Below are 12938 nucleotides of genomic sequence, written 5' to 3'. Positions count from 1 at the left end.
ATTAAGGGAAAAAAAATTTAAAAGGACTGATATCATGTAACGTTTCCCTTATTGCTTGTACTTAACTTCACAACCCATAATCCCAGTTGTGCGGGTATCCCTGCCTTACAGCTCCTTATCCAAGGACATAGACCCCTACAGAGGATCGCCCGCCTGTTCGCCAGCTATATGTAACAGAAGGTCATATTAATCCACTGTGCTATAATTACATTACGAGTCGGAGGCAAGATGAAGAGCTCCTGTAATGGGGAGTCTGTTCCACAAAGCCAGGAAAGGTGAGGCAAGGAGGCATTTAAGAATGTAAAGAGGTTCAAGGAGCCATTCCTCTCTCATCCCAGTTAATACAGGGCTTTGATGAAGGATACACAGAAAATCACAAGATGCATTTTGGATATTTTCCTTTCTCACTAAAACATTAGTTTATACAGATAAGGGGGTAAGATGCATACTGGATAGCCTCTTATCCTGGTGGATTGAGATCATAAGCATGTCACAACTTTTTAACTGACAGTGTTGTGTAAAGACCAGGAAACACATCACACTTATACATCGCATGCAGAACGGATATAAGTTGCACTTGATCACCCTTTATGAAACTTACTTGAGTTTGCATCAGATCCTTTCAACATGCTTACAGCTACTGTAAACAGAAAACAGAGTAATCTGTGCCCTCATTTATATTCAATTTATTGTGCACTTGTCAACAGAGGCAGCATTTCTTTTCTTACTTCACAAGAATTAGCAAAGAGATAGAATCCCCAATTGACTACTAATCAAAATACTTGAATTTGCACAGTTAAGAATTCAAACACAAATTTACATCAGTAATTATGGAAAAATGCAATAGGCATATTTAGACTGGAAGCAGATCTTCATTACAAGATGGGGAAACTGAACTATGTATTAAACAGAAAGCGACAAAACACAAATGTGTGTATGTGCCTGTGTACATATTCAGTCCCTGGGCTGCGAGCATTTGACTTATGTACAACCCTTAGTTACGAACCACTGTCCATAAACACCTATTATATTAAAAATTTGAGTTACATACATTGATTTGTAACAATAAATGGGCGCTACTTCGCAACGCGCATCAAAACATTGTGTGTCTACAGTAGTTGTCAGCTCGTGAGCCCAAGGTAGGACAAAGACTTCTTTCTTTTCAGTCAGACCACGTTGTTAACAGTGTCTCGTGTGTTACTACTGTACTTGGCTTTAATTTTTTGTTTTTACCCTCCTAACCATGGCATCAAAGCATAAATGTTATGCAAGTGATAGTGATGCATCAAAGAAAAGGAAAACGATCACAACTGAAACTAAAGCGGAAATAATAAAGCAAAAGGTGAAACACCAACGAACATTGGAAAAGCAAACATTAAAGCTTCTGTAATGGTTTTTATAAACACACACATTCTCTCTCTCTTCCTCCTTTCTCCCTCTATTATAAACATTGTAGTAACATTTATTATTATCTCTTTCTGTCTCTCTATATTATAATACTGTACATAGTTACATTTATTATCCATCCATCCATCCATCTTCCTCCGCTTATCCGGGACCGGGTCGCGGGGGCAGTAGTCTAAGCAGAGCCCCCCAGACTTCCCTCTCCCCACAAACCTCCTCCAGCTCAAAACAGACACCCTCCGTTCCCTGGCTGCGCCTAGAAATTCTGTCCATAAAGATAATGAACAGAATCGGTGACAAAGGGCAGCCCTGGCGGAGTCCAACATGCACCGGGAACAGGTCTGACTTACTGCCGGCAATGCGAACCAAGCTCCTGCTCCAGTCAGACAGGGAACAAACAGCCCGTAGCAGCGAGCCCCGAACCCCATAATCCCAAAGTACCTCCCACAGGATGCCACGAGGGACACGGTCGAATGCCTTCTCCAGGTCCACAAAACACATATGGACTGGTTGGGCAAACTCCCACGAACCCTCCAGCACCCTAGTGAGGGTATAGAGCTGGTCCAGTGTTCCACGGCCAGGGCGAAAACCGCATTGCTCCTCCTGAATCCGAGGTTCGACTATCGGTCGGATTCTCCTTTCCAGTACCCTGGCATAGACTTTCCCAGGGAGGCTAAGGAGTGTGATCCCCCTGTAGTTGGAACACAATCTCCGGTCCTCCTTCTTAAAAAGAGGGACCATCACCCCGGTCTGCCAGTCCAGAGGCACCGTTCCCGAACTCCACGCGATGCTGCAGAGGCGTCTCAGCCAAGACAGCCCCACAACATCCAGAGACTTGAGAAACTCGGGGCGGATCTCATCCACCCCCGGAGCTTTGCTACCGAGGAGTTTTTTGACTACCTCAGCAACTTCAGCCAGGGTAATGGACGAGTCCCCCTCCAAGTCCCCAGCCTCAGCTTCCTCTACGGAAGGCATGTCAGAGGGATTGAGGAGATCCTCAGAGTACTCCTTCCACCGCCCGAAGACATCCTCAGTTGAGGTCAGCAGCGCACCGCTTCCACTGTAAACAGTGTTGGCGGAACACTGCTTCCCCCTTCTGAGCTGCCGGACGGTTTGCCAGAATCTCTTTGAGGCTGACCGAAAGTCTTCCTCCATGGCCTCACCAAACTCCTCCCAGGCCCGAGTTTTTGCCGCGGCGACTGCCAGAGCTGCGTTCCGTCTGGCCCGCCGGTACCCGTCAGCTGCTTCAGGAGTCCCATGAGCCAGCCAGGCCTGATAGAACTCCTTCTTCAGCTTGACGGCATCCCTTACCTCCGGTGTCCATCACCGTGTTCAGGGATTGCCGCCACGACAGGTGCCGGAGACTTTATGGCCGCAGCTCCGAACCGCCGCCCCGACAATGGAGGTGTGGAACATAGTTCATTCGGACTCAATGTCCCCAGTCTCCCTCAGGACCTGGTTGAAGCTCTGTTGGAGGTGGGAGTTGAAGACCTCTCTGACAGGGGCCTCCGCCAAACGTTCCCAACAGACCCTCACTATGCGTTTGAGCATGCCAGGTCTGTCCAGCTTTTTCCCCCACCATCGAATCCAACTCACCACCAGGTGGTGATCAGTTGACGGCTCAGCCCCTCTCTTCACCCGGGTGTCCAAGACATATGGCCGAAGATCAGAAGAAATGACTACAAAGTCGATCATCGACCTCCGACCTAGGGTGTCCTGGTGCCAAGTGCACTGATGGACACCCTTATGCATGAACATGGTGTTCGTTATGGATAAACCGTGACTAGCACAGAAATCCAATAACAACTCACCGCTCGGGTTCAGATCAGGGAGGCCGTTCCTCCCAATCACGCCCCTCCAGGTATCACTGTCACTGCCCACGTGGGCGTTAAAGTCCCCCAGTAGAACGACAGAGTCCCCAGTGGGAGCGCTTTCCAGCATGCCCCCCAGGGACTCCAAAAAGGCCGGGTACTCTACACTGCCGCTAGGCGCATAAGCACAAACGACAGTGAGAGACCGTTCCCTGACCCAAAGGCGTAGGGAGACGACCCTCTCGTTCACCAGGGTAGATTCCAACACATGGCGGCTGAACTGGGGGGCTATTAATAAGCCCACACCCGCCCGCCGCCTCTCACCCTGGGCAACGCCAGAATAGTGGAGAGTCCACCCCTGGTCGAGAAGAGTGGTTCCAGAACCCAAGCTGTGAGTGGAAGTGAGCCCGACTATATCTAGACGGTATCTCTCAACCTCCTGCACTAGCTCAGGCTCCTTCCCCGCCAGTGAGGTGACATTCCAAGTCCCAAAAGCCAGAGTTGGTGCCCGAGGTTTGGGTCAGCCGGGCACTCGGCCCCAACCACTGCCCAAATCACGACGCACCGGCCCCTTATGTCCTCTCCGGCAGGTGGTGAGCCCACCGAAGAGCGGCTCCACGTCATGGCTTCGGGCTAAGCCCGGCCAGGCCCCGTGGGCATAGACCTGGCCACCAGGCGCTCGCATGCGAGCCCCCCCCCAAGGCCTGGCTCCAGGGTGGGGCCTCGGTGACCCCATACCAGGCAGGGTGAACGAGATCCTTGATTTAATAGTCATAAGGGGATTTTGAACCGCGCTTTGTCTCGTCTGTCACCCAGGACCTGTTTGCCTTGGGAGACCCTACCAGGGGCATATAGCCCCAGGCAACATAGCTCCTGAGATCATTCAGGCACTCAAACCCCTCCACCTCGGTAAGGTGGCGGTTCGCGGAGGGGTACATTTATTATTGCTATTATTATTATCATTAACATTATTACATCACTACATATTATCATCATCATCATCATTTTATTATTATTATTATTATTATTATTATTATTATTATTATTATTATTATTATTATTATTATTCCTGTATTGTTATGTTAAAGATGCTTCACTGTGGTGTTTCTTTAATGTGTTTTATGCATAGAAAGGTACATGATATACTATATAGTAAGGCACACATTTAACTAACTGATTGTTAGACACAAACCATAATTAACTGTTCTGACTTACATACAAATGCGACTTGAAAACAGGGGAAGAGTGTTAAGAGGTAGTTCATGTGATTTTTTTCAGCACCGTGGTGCAGTGGGTAGTCCTGGTGCCTCACAGCCCCTGTGCTATGGTTTAGGATGTGGGTCTGAAACCAGGCTCAGTCTGTGCAGAGTTTGCATGTTCAGCCCGTTATCACAGGGCTTTCCCCTCACACTCCAAAGCCATGCATGGAAGATGGCAAAGGTAAACCACTTCTGTACCCCCATTTACCATGAAAACTACACCTGTGGTCACCAAGGGTCCAATTCTACTTGATGGCATTTACCTTAGCACTTATGGGATTTTTAAATTGCTGTTGTATTAAGTTGGAGTTGCTTGATATATTTGATGTTTCAAAAAGATGTCAATGTTAAAAACATCAATAAATACCTACAACATTTCTGTTTTGTGATAATGGTTAGACAATATACTTCAGATGATAGCATTTTCAAGTTACAGGAGAGCATGGTTTTCCAAAAAATAAAACATTAAAAGTATCTGAAAGCACTGGAGCTGATAAAAGGTGATTTTATGAGATGGGAGGCATTTAAGGACTTAAATGTGTTGCTATTATAAAAGTGTATCCTTCAATCCGCATGTTACACACATAAAGTGGGTGTTAAGTTTTAAGTTTTCCTCAGACATTCACTGAGAACTGAAAGCAAAGTCTATTCAAACATAATTCTCTTAAAAAAGTATTGTCTGCTGACCAGTTTGGACATAAGTAAGGAATTTGATGACTTAAAAGCAAAGGCACTGATTTTTCAATTTACCTGAGTCAGCAAAAGAGCGTACAGAATGGTTTTTATAACACAATAATCCGTTAAAACAGCATTTGCATTTGCGGGCAAATTTGAACAAAATGGACAGATGCACTATGTTGTTTTTACCCACAAGTACTGCTAATATTAACAGCATTGCTCTTCTGTGCTGCTCAGAGATAGCTTCAGAACCATTTGCACATCCGATCGCAATGTTTTTGTTCTTCTGTCCTCTGTAGTGATGATGGCAGCACTTTAGCATATGTGGTGAAACATATTAAATGTAAAAAGAAGCATGGTTTTAAAATTAATGTCTAACTTCAGTGAATGTGGTCTGTGGGCTGGAGTGATTGGATTCAGTTCTACCTTGTCAACTCCAACAACTTTTTCCTGGGAGCCAAGTGCAGCAAACGGGGACGGCGGTGAGGCAAAATGTTGTGTTTTATATGAAATGAGTTCTATGCTCCATGAGCACATCCACTAAGAAGAAGGAGGAAAAAGGGGAAATGAGAACACAACAGCAATTGTTGCATGGAAAGAGAGTGGAAGAAAAGAGGGAAAATAACTCATCAGATGCAAAAGAAGAGGGCTGTGGGGGTGAGGGAGTCTGTGTATCAAAATTTTATCAATGACTGTAAAACATATCTGCAGTTACAACAGATACGTGTGCATGATCCCTATTTCAGCACAGAGAACCTAAGGAGCTATAGTGCTGGAGTCCACGTCTCCAGCACCAATACGAATCCTTACTTACATTTTGTTAAACACTGGATGTTCGCTGGTAATTATCTATCAGAGTCCTGCATTATTTATACAGCCTTTTAAAATTCATTAAAGTCATTTAGCCTCGTCTAAAACCTGTCATTATCGATTGACTTTACTGTAATTGGTGCTTTAAACCTTCAAAGATTTTCTGCCTAGTGATTAAGAATGTTGCAAGTTTGGCCTGCAACTAACATATGCTAATAAGAACCATAAAACTAGCAAACCAAGCAGTATTTAACCAAGGTCTTCCTAGGCCACTGTTGTATCACTGGAATCAGAACATAACAAAGACAGAGCATAATTGTATTCCATTTCCTTTCATTTCCTTAAAACACGTTTTTAATACATCTTTAGCAATATCACTCAAGTTAGGGTATAATTTGTGTAGACTGAGTCATTTTTTTCAACGTGGCATTTCCACTGAAAAGGCATGATCTAAAAAAAACTCTATAACCAATTGATATGGTATTTTAATAGAAGCATTTTCCCTTTGTCATTTTGCATAAAAACATTAATAATAGATTTCTTGTAGGTTTTTGGTGATGTGCACAACATAAGAGTTGAAGCATATAATTTACACCTGTGAACATAATACCGTGTAAAATATACAAAAACACCCAACTGCCCACTATCAATTTTGCCGGATAATGGACTACAGTGGATTTCGAGAGCCAGGGACAAAATCACAAAGAATTAGGAGACAATGATAATGGAAACCACATTAATATTACCATCCAGACACCCACCTCCCATTTTTTCCATCATATATGATATTACACAGTGCCCACCTCACAGCTTGTTTAACTGTGGTGTGTAACTAGCATGACCCTGCTGGAGGCAAGGCTTCTGCAGACACTCTTGGGAGTCTTGTGATCTGTTTTACAGTTACCTGTTCTGTCCCATCTCAAAGTTTAATTTAATCATCCCAAGCACACTTTATGACAGTAGGTCAGTTCAGAGCCTGTGACTGTTGCAATTCTAAACCAAAATAAAGTCTGGACTGTTTGTGCTTCATGCATGCAAAAATAGAGATTGACGTTTAATAACTACCTGCTAAAATAAAATCAGGATATCATAACTCAAAAAAAATTTTAACAGATTTTCATAATATCTATTAAACTATTTCAATGGAACAGAAGTCCTTTTTGAAATACAGTATATTCCCACTTGTCTGAATTTCAGGTCACAGTTACAAGATTAGTTGCAACTAAGGTCAAAATTAAGTACAGTAAAATTCTAAAGGAAAAGTGAAAATGTGAAAGTACAATTTTTTTGCTTGTTTGGCAGTATTCATTTGAGTATATCTACTTAGCAGTCAGCTAAATATTTTTGTCCATTTTTCAGCCTGGCGGTATAAAATTTAGTCCTATAAAGCACTTGGGGGAGCCCTGGTGTCTTTAAATTGTTAATCAAAGCAAACAGTGTTTCTTTTTCCAGCACAAACCCAGTGAGCTGAATTATTTCTCATTCACATCTTAGGAACTCATTCTGGTACCACTTAGTCCGTATGTTCAAATACGACATTCGGAACAGTATTGGATTTACTAACTCACATGAAGGCACCGCATCAATCCGACTAGCAGGACTTCAAAAATTCTACCTTGGACAACAAAACAATCAGGATTCTTTTTATTTTTTTCTCTTTTTAATCTCCATAACTACATGTCTTGTTTGGACATCACTTGAGAAGCTTTGCCTCAATATGAGGCACGGTGGCTCACAAACAACAGTTTACAGGCCAGACGTCTGAAATGTGTCCAATGGAACCACTGTGGGAGGTCTTACGGTGCCAGGGGACTGAGAAAATTCACATTATTTCACCAGATGGCCAAAAACCGTCTCAATACGGCTATCCAATCTGTGGTCATTTTATAAGGTGAATCTATACCTTGAACTTCAGCTTTTCTTTATACAGTTTTATTATGGTATTATGTAATACAGCCATTGGCAGAAGTCATGAAATGACTTTCCACACTTCATAACATATATTGTATTACTAGATAGAAATGAAGTCATTGTGCTGTCACAGTGCACAGAATGTTTGTATGAGGCAAGCTGTTGCCTTGCAGCTTTTTCACATCCGAAGGTACAAAGGAAGATTGGAAATACCTTTTTGGCCTAATGTTTCTGGGGGGGTGGTTGGGGGTTAGAGACTTTCAATTACACTCTTCCAGAAAAAGTGTAACAGACCAGAAAGATACAAAGTCATATTCGGGGGGAAAAATGGAAAGACTAACCATCTAAGCTTGCCTCTTTTACAGGACCAATCATAAAATGGGTTGTTGGGCTTAACAAATGCCGGTGGTGTGTTGTCTCAACTCCTCTACGCATTTCATTAGCATGATCTGGTGGCCAGAAATGCCCGAGAGGGAATATTTCAGACGGACAGAGCAGGAACTCATTACTTTTAGGGAAGCCTTGTCTATTTGTCTCACAAAGCACAGAGTAGAAGAACTTGCATTAATGTTTAATCTTCCATGCAATGATTTTATTAAATCATAGCCAAACAAGTCTGAAACAATGAGGGAAAGGTCTCCAGCTCTCAGCCTCATTGATTTCACTCTTCACAAGTTGCCTTTTCGATCCCTTAAGCCTTTTCTATTTGAGGAATCATTTCTGGGGTGTCAAAAGCCCCCTGTGAAGTCGCCCCGTGGTAGATACTGAAGGTCACTACTTCAGCCGTTTGGCACACAAAACGAATTTTTGCGAAACTCCTTTACACATCAGTCAGATTGAGTCAAAAGCCATGATTCGGCACAAATTACACTAATCTTACCTGGACTGCTGCTCCTTGCGTTTCTGAGTTAGGTACTTCTTCTTGACATTTTGCAGCTCCTGGGCCAATCTTTCTATCTCATATTTGTACTCTTGTGTTTGTGTCTCGTACATGGTGAGCTCCGATGACAAAGCCTAAAGGCACAAAGAGCCAGATGAGCCAGTCACTGTTATTTTATACCAAGCTAGCTAAAATCGAAGCACAATGATAAGTATCAGTCACTGAAACAGAACATTTTAATTTATTCATTTTGCTGGTGCTTTACTTCAAAAGGACTACACTAAGCTACTTAAGAGTTATTTACCCATTTATACAGCTGAGTAATTTTTACTGTATCGATTCAGGGTACATACCTTGCTCAAGGGTACCGCAGTGGGAGCAGGAACTCAAACCTAGAGATTTTGACTGCAAGGCAATGACTATAACCTCTATGCTACTTCCTGCTCCATATATTTTTCATGTATAGGCTTTTAATATAAAGAAATCTTCTGTTATGCTTACAATGAAGTAAATTACGTGAAAGTATATTTAGTATTCATTGCTGCGAAGCTTAGTTTCCATAATTTTTTCTTGTAAATTTCTGCTTCAGACTTTTTTTAATACTATCAGCATATATTTCATTTTCTCACATCCTTATTTTCACTGTTACCATTTTATGTTGCGAACCCTTCAAAGAGCAGCTGCCTCATTTACTTAGTGGCACTGATCAAAAATCCATTTTTACACATTGCCGCACACAAAATAAATTGTGTGCTCCATACACTCATCAGTGTGAGTGGGGAGCTGTTCCATGGGACTACATAATTTCATGAACAAAATATTTGCACCCAGGATTATTACTTGGGCTAAATCATTCTTTACAATTACATATACATCTGTGTATCACATTTGTGACTCAAACTGTATGCAAATTACATTATTAAAATGTTAGAACTAAAATATAAATAGAACTTTATACTTACCTTTAAATACTTTCTTACATTAGGAACCATGATTTTGGACATACTGTATTTGATAAAGAAAACAGGACTGAATTTTTGTTTGATTTTTGATGGTGTTTGGAAATAACAAATTGTGACTAAAAAGAGGAACAAAGCATGATTGTACATTATTAGTTCTCTGTCCCAGCATAAAAGAGTGATTTCTGAGCCAAACAATACCTATTTTGTGGTTGAAATGGTTCTTTTGTATGTTTTTTTTTTTGCTTTACTGAACTTGTTTAGTTAAACCTGCCAATGGGGCCTGGGGTATAAATCTAATTAAGCTTGGCAATAAATTATCAGTAAATTAAGTTGGGAATGGTTTTTTTTTACCCCTGGGCATTAGTAATCTTTATGTGTCATAGGCACATAAAGTTATTTGCTGCGTATTGCAGATATTCAAAAGAATAACAAATTCTGCATACCTAAGGTGTTTTAATACTCCTGCAGTATATTTAAGCTCATTTTAAAGGAAGAACATTCAATGTCCTGAACATACCAAGGTTACCTAAGGCTCAGCAGACTCCGCTCATAACTTTTTTATTTTTGCCCTCCCCATTTCTTTTTTTAATGGCATATGAATTAGATCTAAACCTGGGCAAAATTCACTTGCTGAGGTTATACGCCTAAAAGCCCAAATGGCAGCAACTTACCCACCATGTTGCATTCTGCTTGAGCTCTTATTTAGGTGGGAGAGCTAATTATTTGTTTATGTGAATCAATTTGACTCCTACAACTAATCAGAAATTAGTAATGATTTATGAACCCCATGGAAATTCTTGGCAAGGGGAAGCCCTCAAGACAAGGAGGTGATGCAGAGCAGGAGCACTTTGGAGAGGTGGGAGGTGGCTGCGCTGCTCACGCTAAGTGCCATTTCTCTGCCAGTGGTCGGAGTGAGCCTAAAACAAAGAGCAGCACGAAATAGAAAGGGCTCTGCAGACCTTGAGCTGTTTCGTCTTCTCTCTCAGTGTCTGTTGGTAGATCTGAAGCTGCTCCGCTGCCTCCGGTCCAGGCTGCCTTGCAAGAATGCGTTTGAGCTCCACATACAGCTTCTCCTTCTCCTGCAAGCAGAGCAAAAATGTGGCTGCACGAAAAGCCTTACACACTGCGTTTTGTTTCTCCCTTTTTTGATCTATTATTGAAAGCGCCACTTAATGGTCCATTGTTGGATTCTTCTGTAGAAAAATAAGAGGACTGTGTAAGAAAGAATGGAAGAATAATGACTATAAAAGAAAGAATACACAGTGCAAATCAGACTTTTTTTTTTTAAACCGCCCACGACAGTGATTTGCAAAGGAATATCATTAATTGGGCACGGGTGATTGTTGATCAGGTTATGCTCATTAAGATGTAATGGGGTCTGACCACCCACTTGCTCATCTACATACTTAAACTTAAATGTGACTTCATAGAATATTAATAACAGAAGGAGTGACTGCAGTGAGCTGTAATTCATGAAGAGACTCAATTTCCGATGAGCTTGCGTGTCACATTTAATGCTTGGGGCTTGTCAGACCCTCTTCACACATGGGTTGTGTGGGCAGAAAATAGGGACCTTCAGCAGAACATGTGATGATTTATGATAAAGACATGTCTGAACAGTAATGCTCAGCTGGCAGGTTCAGTAAGAGGTAAACTGCTCCGCAGGGCATTGCGAGACTTCAGAACCTGCACTATGGCTTCTTAATCCATTTACTCCCCATCCACTTTCAACAGGCTCTGCGGGGAGGCGTTTCAGTAAAGGGAGTTATGATTTTGATGTCACAAAATACATTTCACTTCTCTATCCTGAACCAGTTCATTATCATTAACGATAGCAAAATGAAGTGCACAGAGCAGAAAAGGGGGAATTACAAAAGATATCCATACATTATGGGATTCATTTCCAAGCCATTTGACATAAATAAAGAAATAAATCCTTGAAATAACAGTTTGAAACTGTAAACCCGTTAATCTCAGTACTGGGGGGGGGGGACTTGAGTAGGTGACCAGGTGACTTCACGAGGTAAATTTCATGTTTTACATTCAAAACTGTGGTTTTCTACAGATAACCAGCGTTACCCACACAAAACCATTAGCTGCAAAGATCAGCAGATAATTTAGTGGACAGGCATTAGCAAATGAACAACTCCCTAACCTCCCGTGCCGGCCAAGAATCATATTCCTCGCTGACAAGGACTACATTTTCAGTCATGTTATTTTTGGCTATCCTAATAGGACACTGTTAAAACTTTAAATGTAAGATGCTCTGCACTCATCTCTGAAGATCTGCTGCACTTCTATGTCTGTGTAAATGTCAAAATAATATCGAAGCTCATGTGGATGCACTCTTAGCGATACCAAATTTTTTGATGAACCAAAAATAGTGCTTTTGCTGCTTCAAAAATGCAAGGTGTTGCAGATACAGACAGTGCTCAGCAAATGCATGCACAAATACTGGTACAATGGAACCTCGGAACTCAAACTTAATTCGTTCCAGAAGGGCGTTCGAGTTCTGGAAAGTTTGAGTTCTGAATCAATTTTTCCCATAAGAAATAAAAATTAGACTTATCTGTTCCAGACCCCCAAATGATTGCCTATTTAAGCATATGTACATACATACCTGATGCACTGGAAGCCTCCCCACTCCTCCCCACACTACGAATGCCACTTCTTTTCTTGAATTTCTCGAACCACTCCCTACTAGCCTTGAAAGGCTCACTATCATCACTCGTTCCAGGGGCGTCTTAAACGAGGTCAGCATGCAGCATCCTCGCTTTTTCACATATTATTGCCTCTGATATACTATCACCGGCTAACTGTTTTTCGTTTATCCTTATCAATTACCTGTGGTCTTTGCTTTGTAATAGATTTCACTCCTTTAGCAACATCAGCTGCTTTGATGGTCTCTTTATTTTTCAGTACAGTGCAAATCGTAGATTTAGGCATTCCATACTGTGCAGCCAGATCAATCACGTGAACACCTCTATCGTGTTTTTCAATTATTTCCTTTTTAACTTTTATTGTGGCTCTCACCATTTTCCTTTTTGGCTGATTGCTTTCACTAGTAACCTTCTTAAGACCCATGATGGCTTATTTAATATAAGATGTAAAAAGCCACAAAAACACGTGGAAATTCACAGCACAATTCAGCGAGACGTTCACTCCGCGAGTTTTCAGGCAAGACTGATTCATACCAAGTCATACGCATCACACGCACCCTTTA

General features: G+C 42.0%; 1 protein-coding gene across 1 annotated transcript in view; it reads right to left on the bottom strand.

Annotated features, from left to right (window-relative positions):
- The window catches only part of cfap58 (cilia and flagella associated protein 58), a 49909-nt gene that overhangs the window by 2633 nt on the left and 34338 nt on the right, over positions 1–12938 (bottom strand). The window contains exons 16-17 of the mRNA XM_018750841.2: positions 10675–10794; positions 8754–8887 (exon numbers count right to left, since the gene is read on the bottom strand). Coding sequence (XP_018606357.1) covers positions 8754–8887; positions 10675–10794 — 254 coding nt within the window. The remainder of the gene's footprint in view (positions 1–8753; positions 8888–10674; positions 10795–12938) is intronic.

The sequence above is a fragment of the Scleropages formosus genome, chromosome 16, assembly GCF_900964775.1.
Source record: "Scleropages formosus chromosome 16, fSclFor1.1, whole genome shotgun sequence".
NCBI lineage: Eukaryota > Metazoa > Chordata > Actinopteri > Osteoglossiformes > Osteoglossidae > Scleropages > Scleropages formosus.
This window is presented reverse-complemented; position numbering and strand designations above follow the sequence as displayed.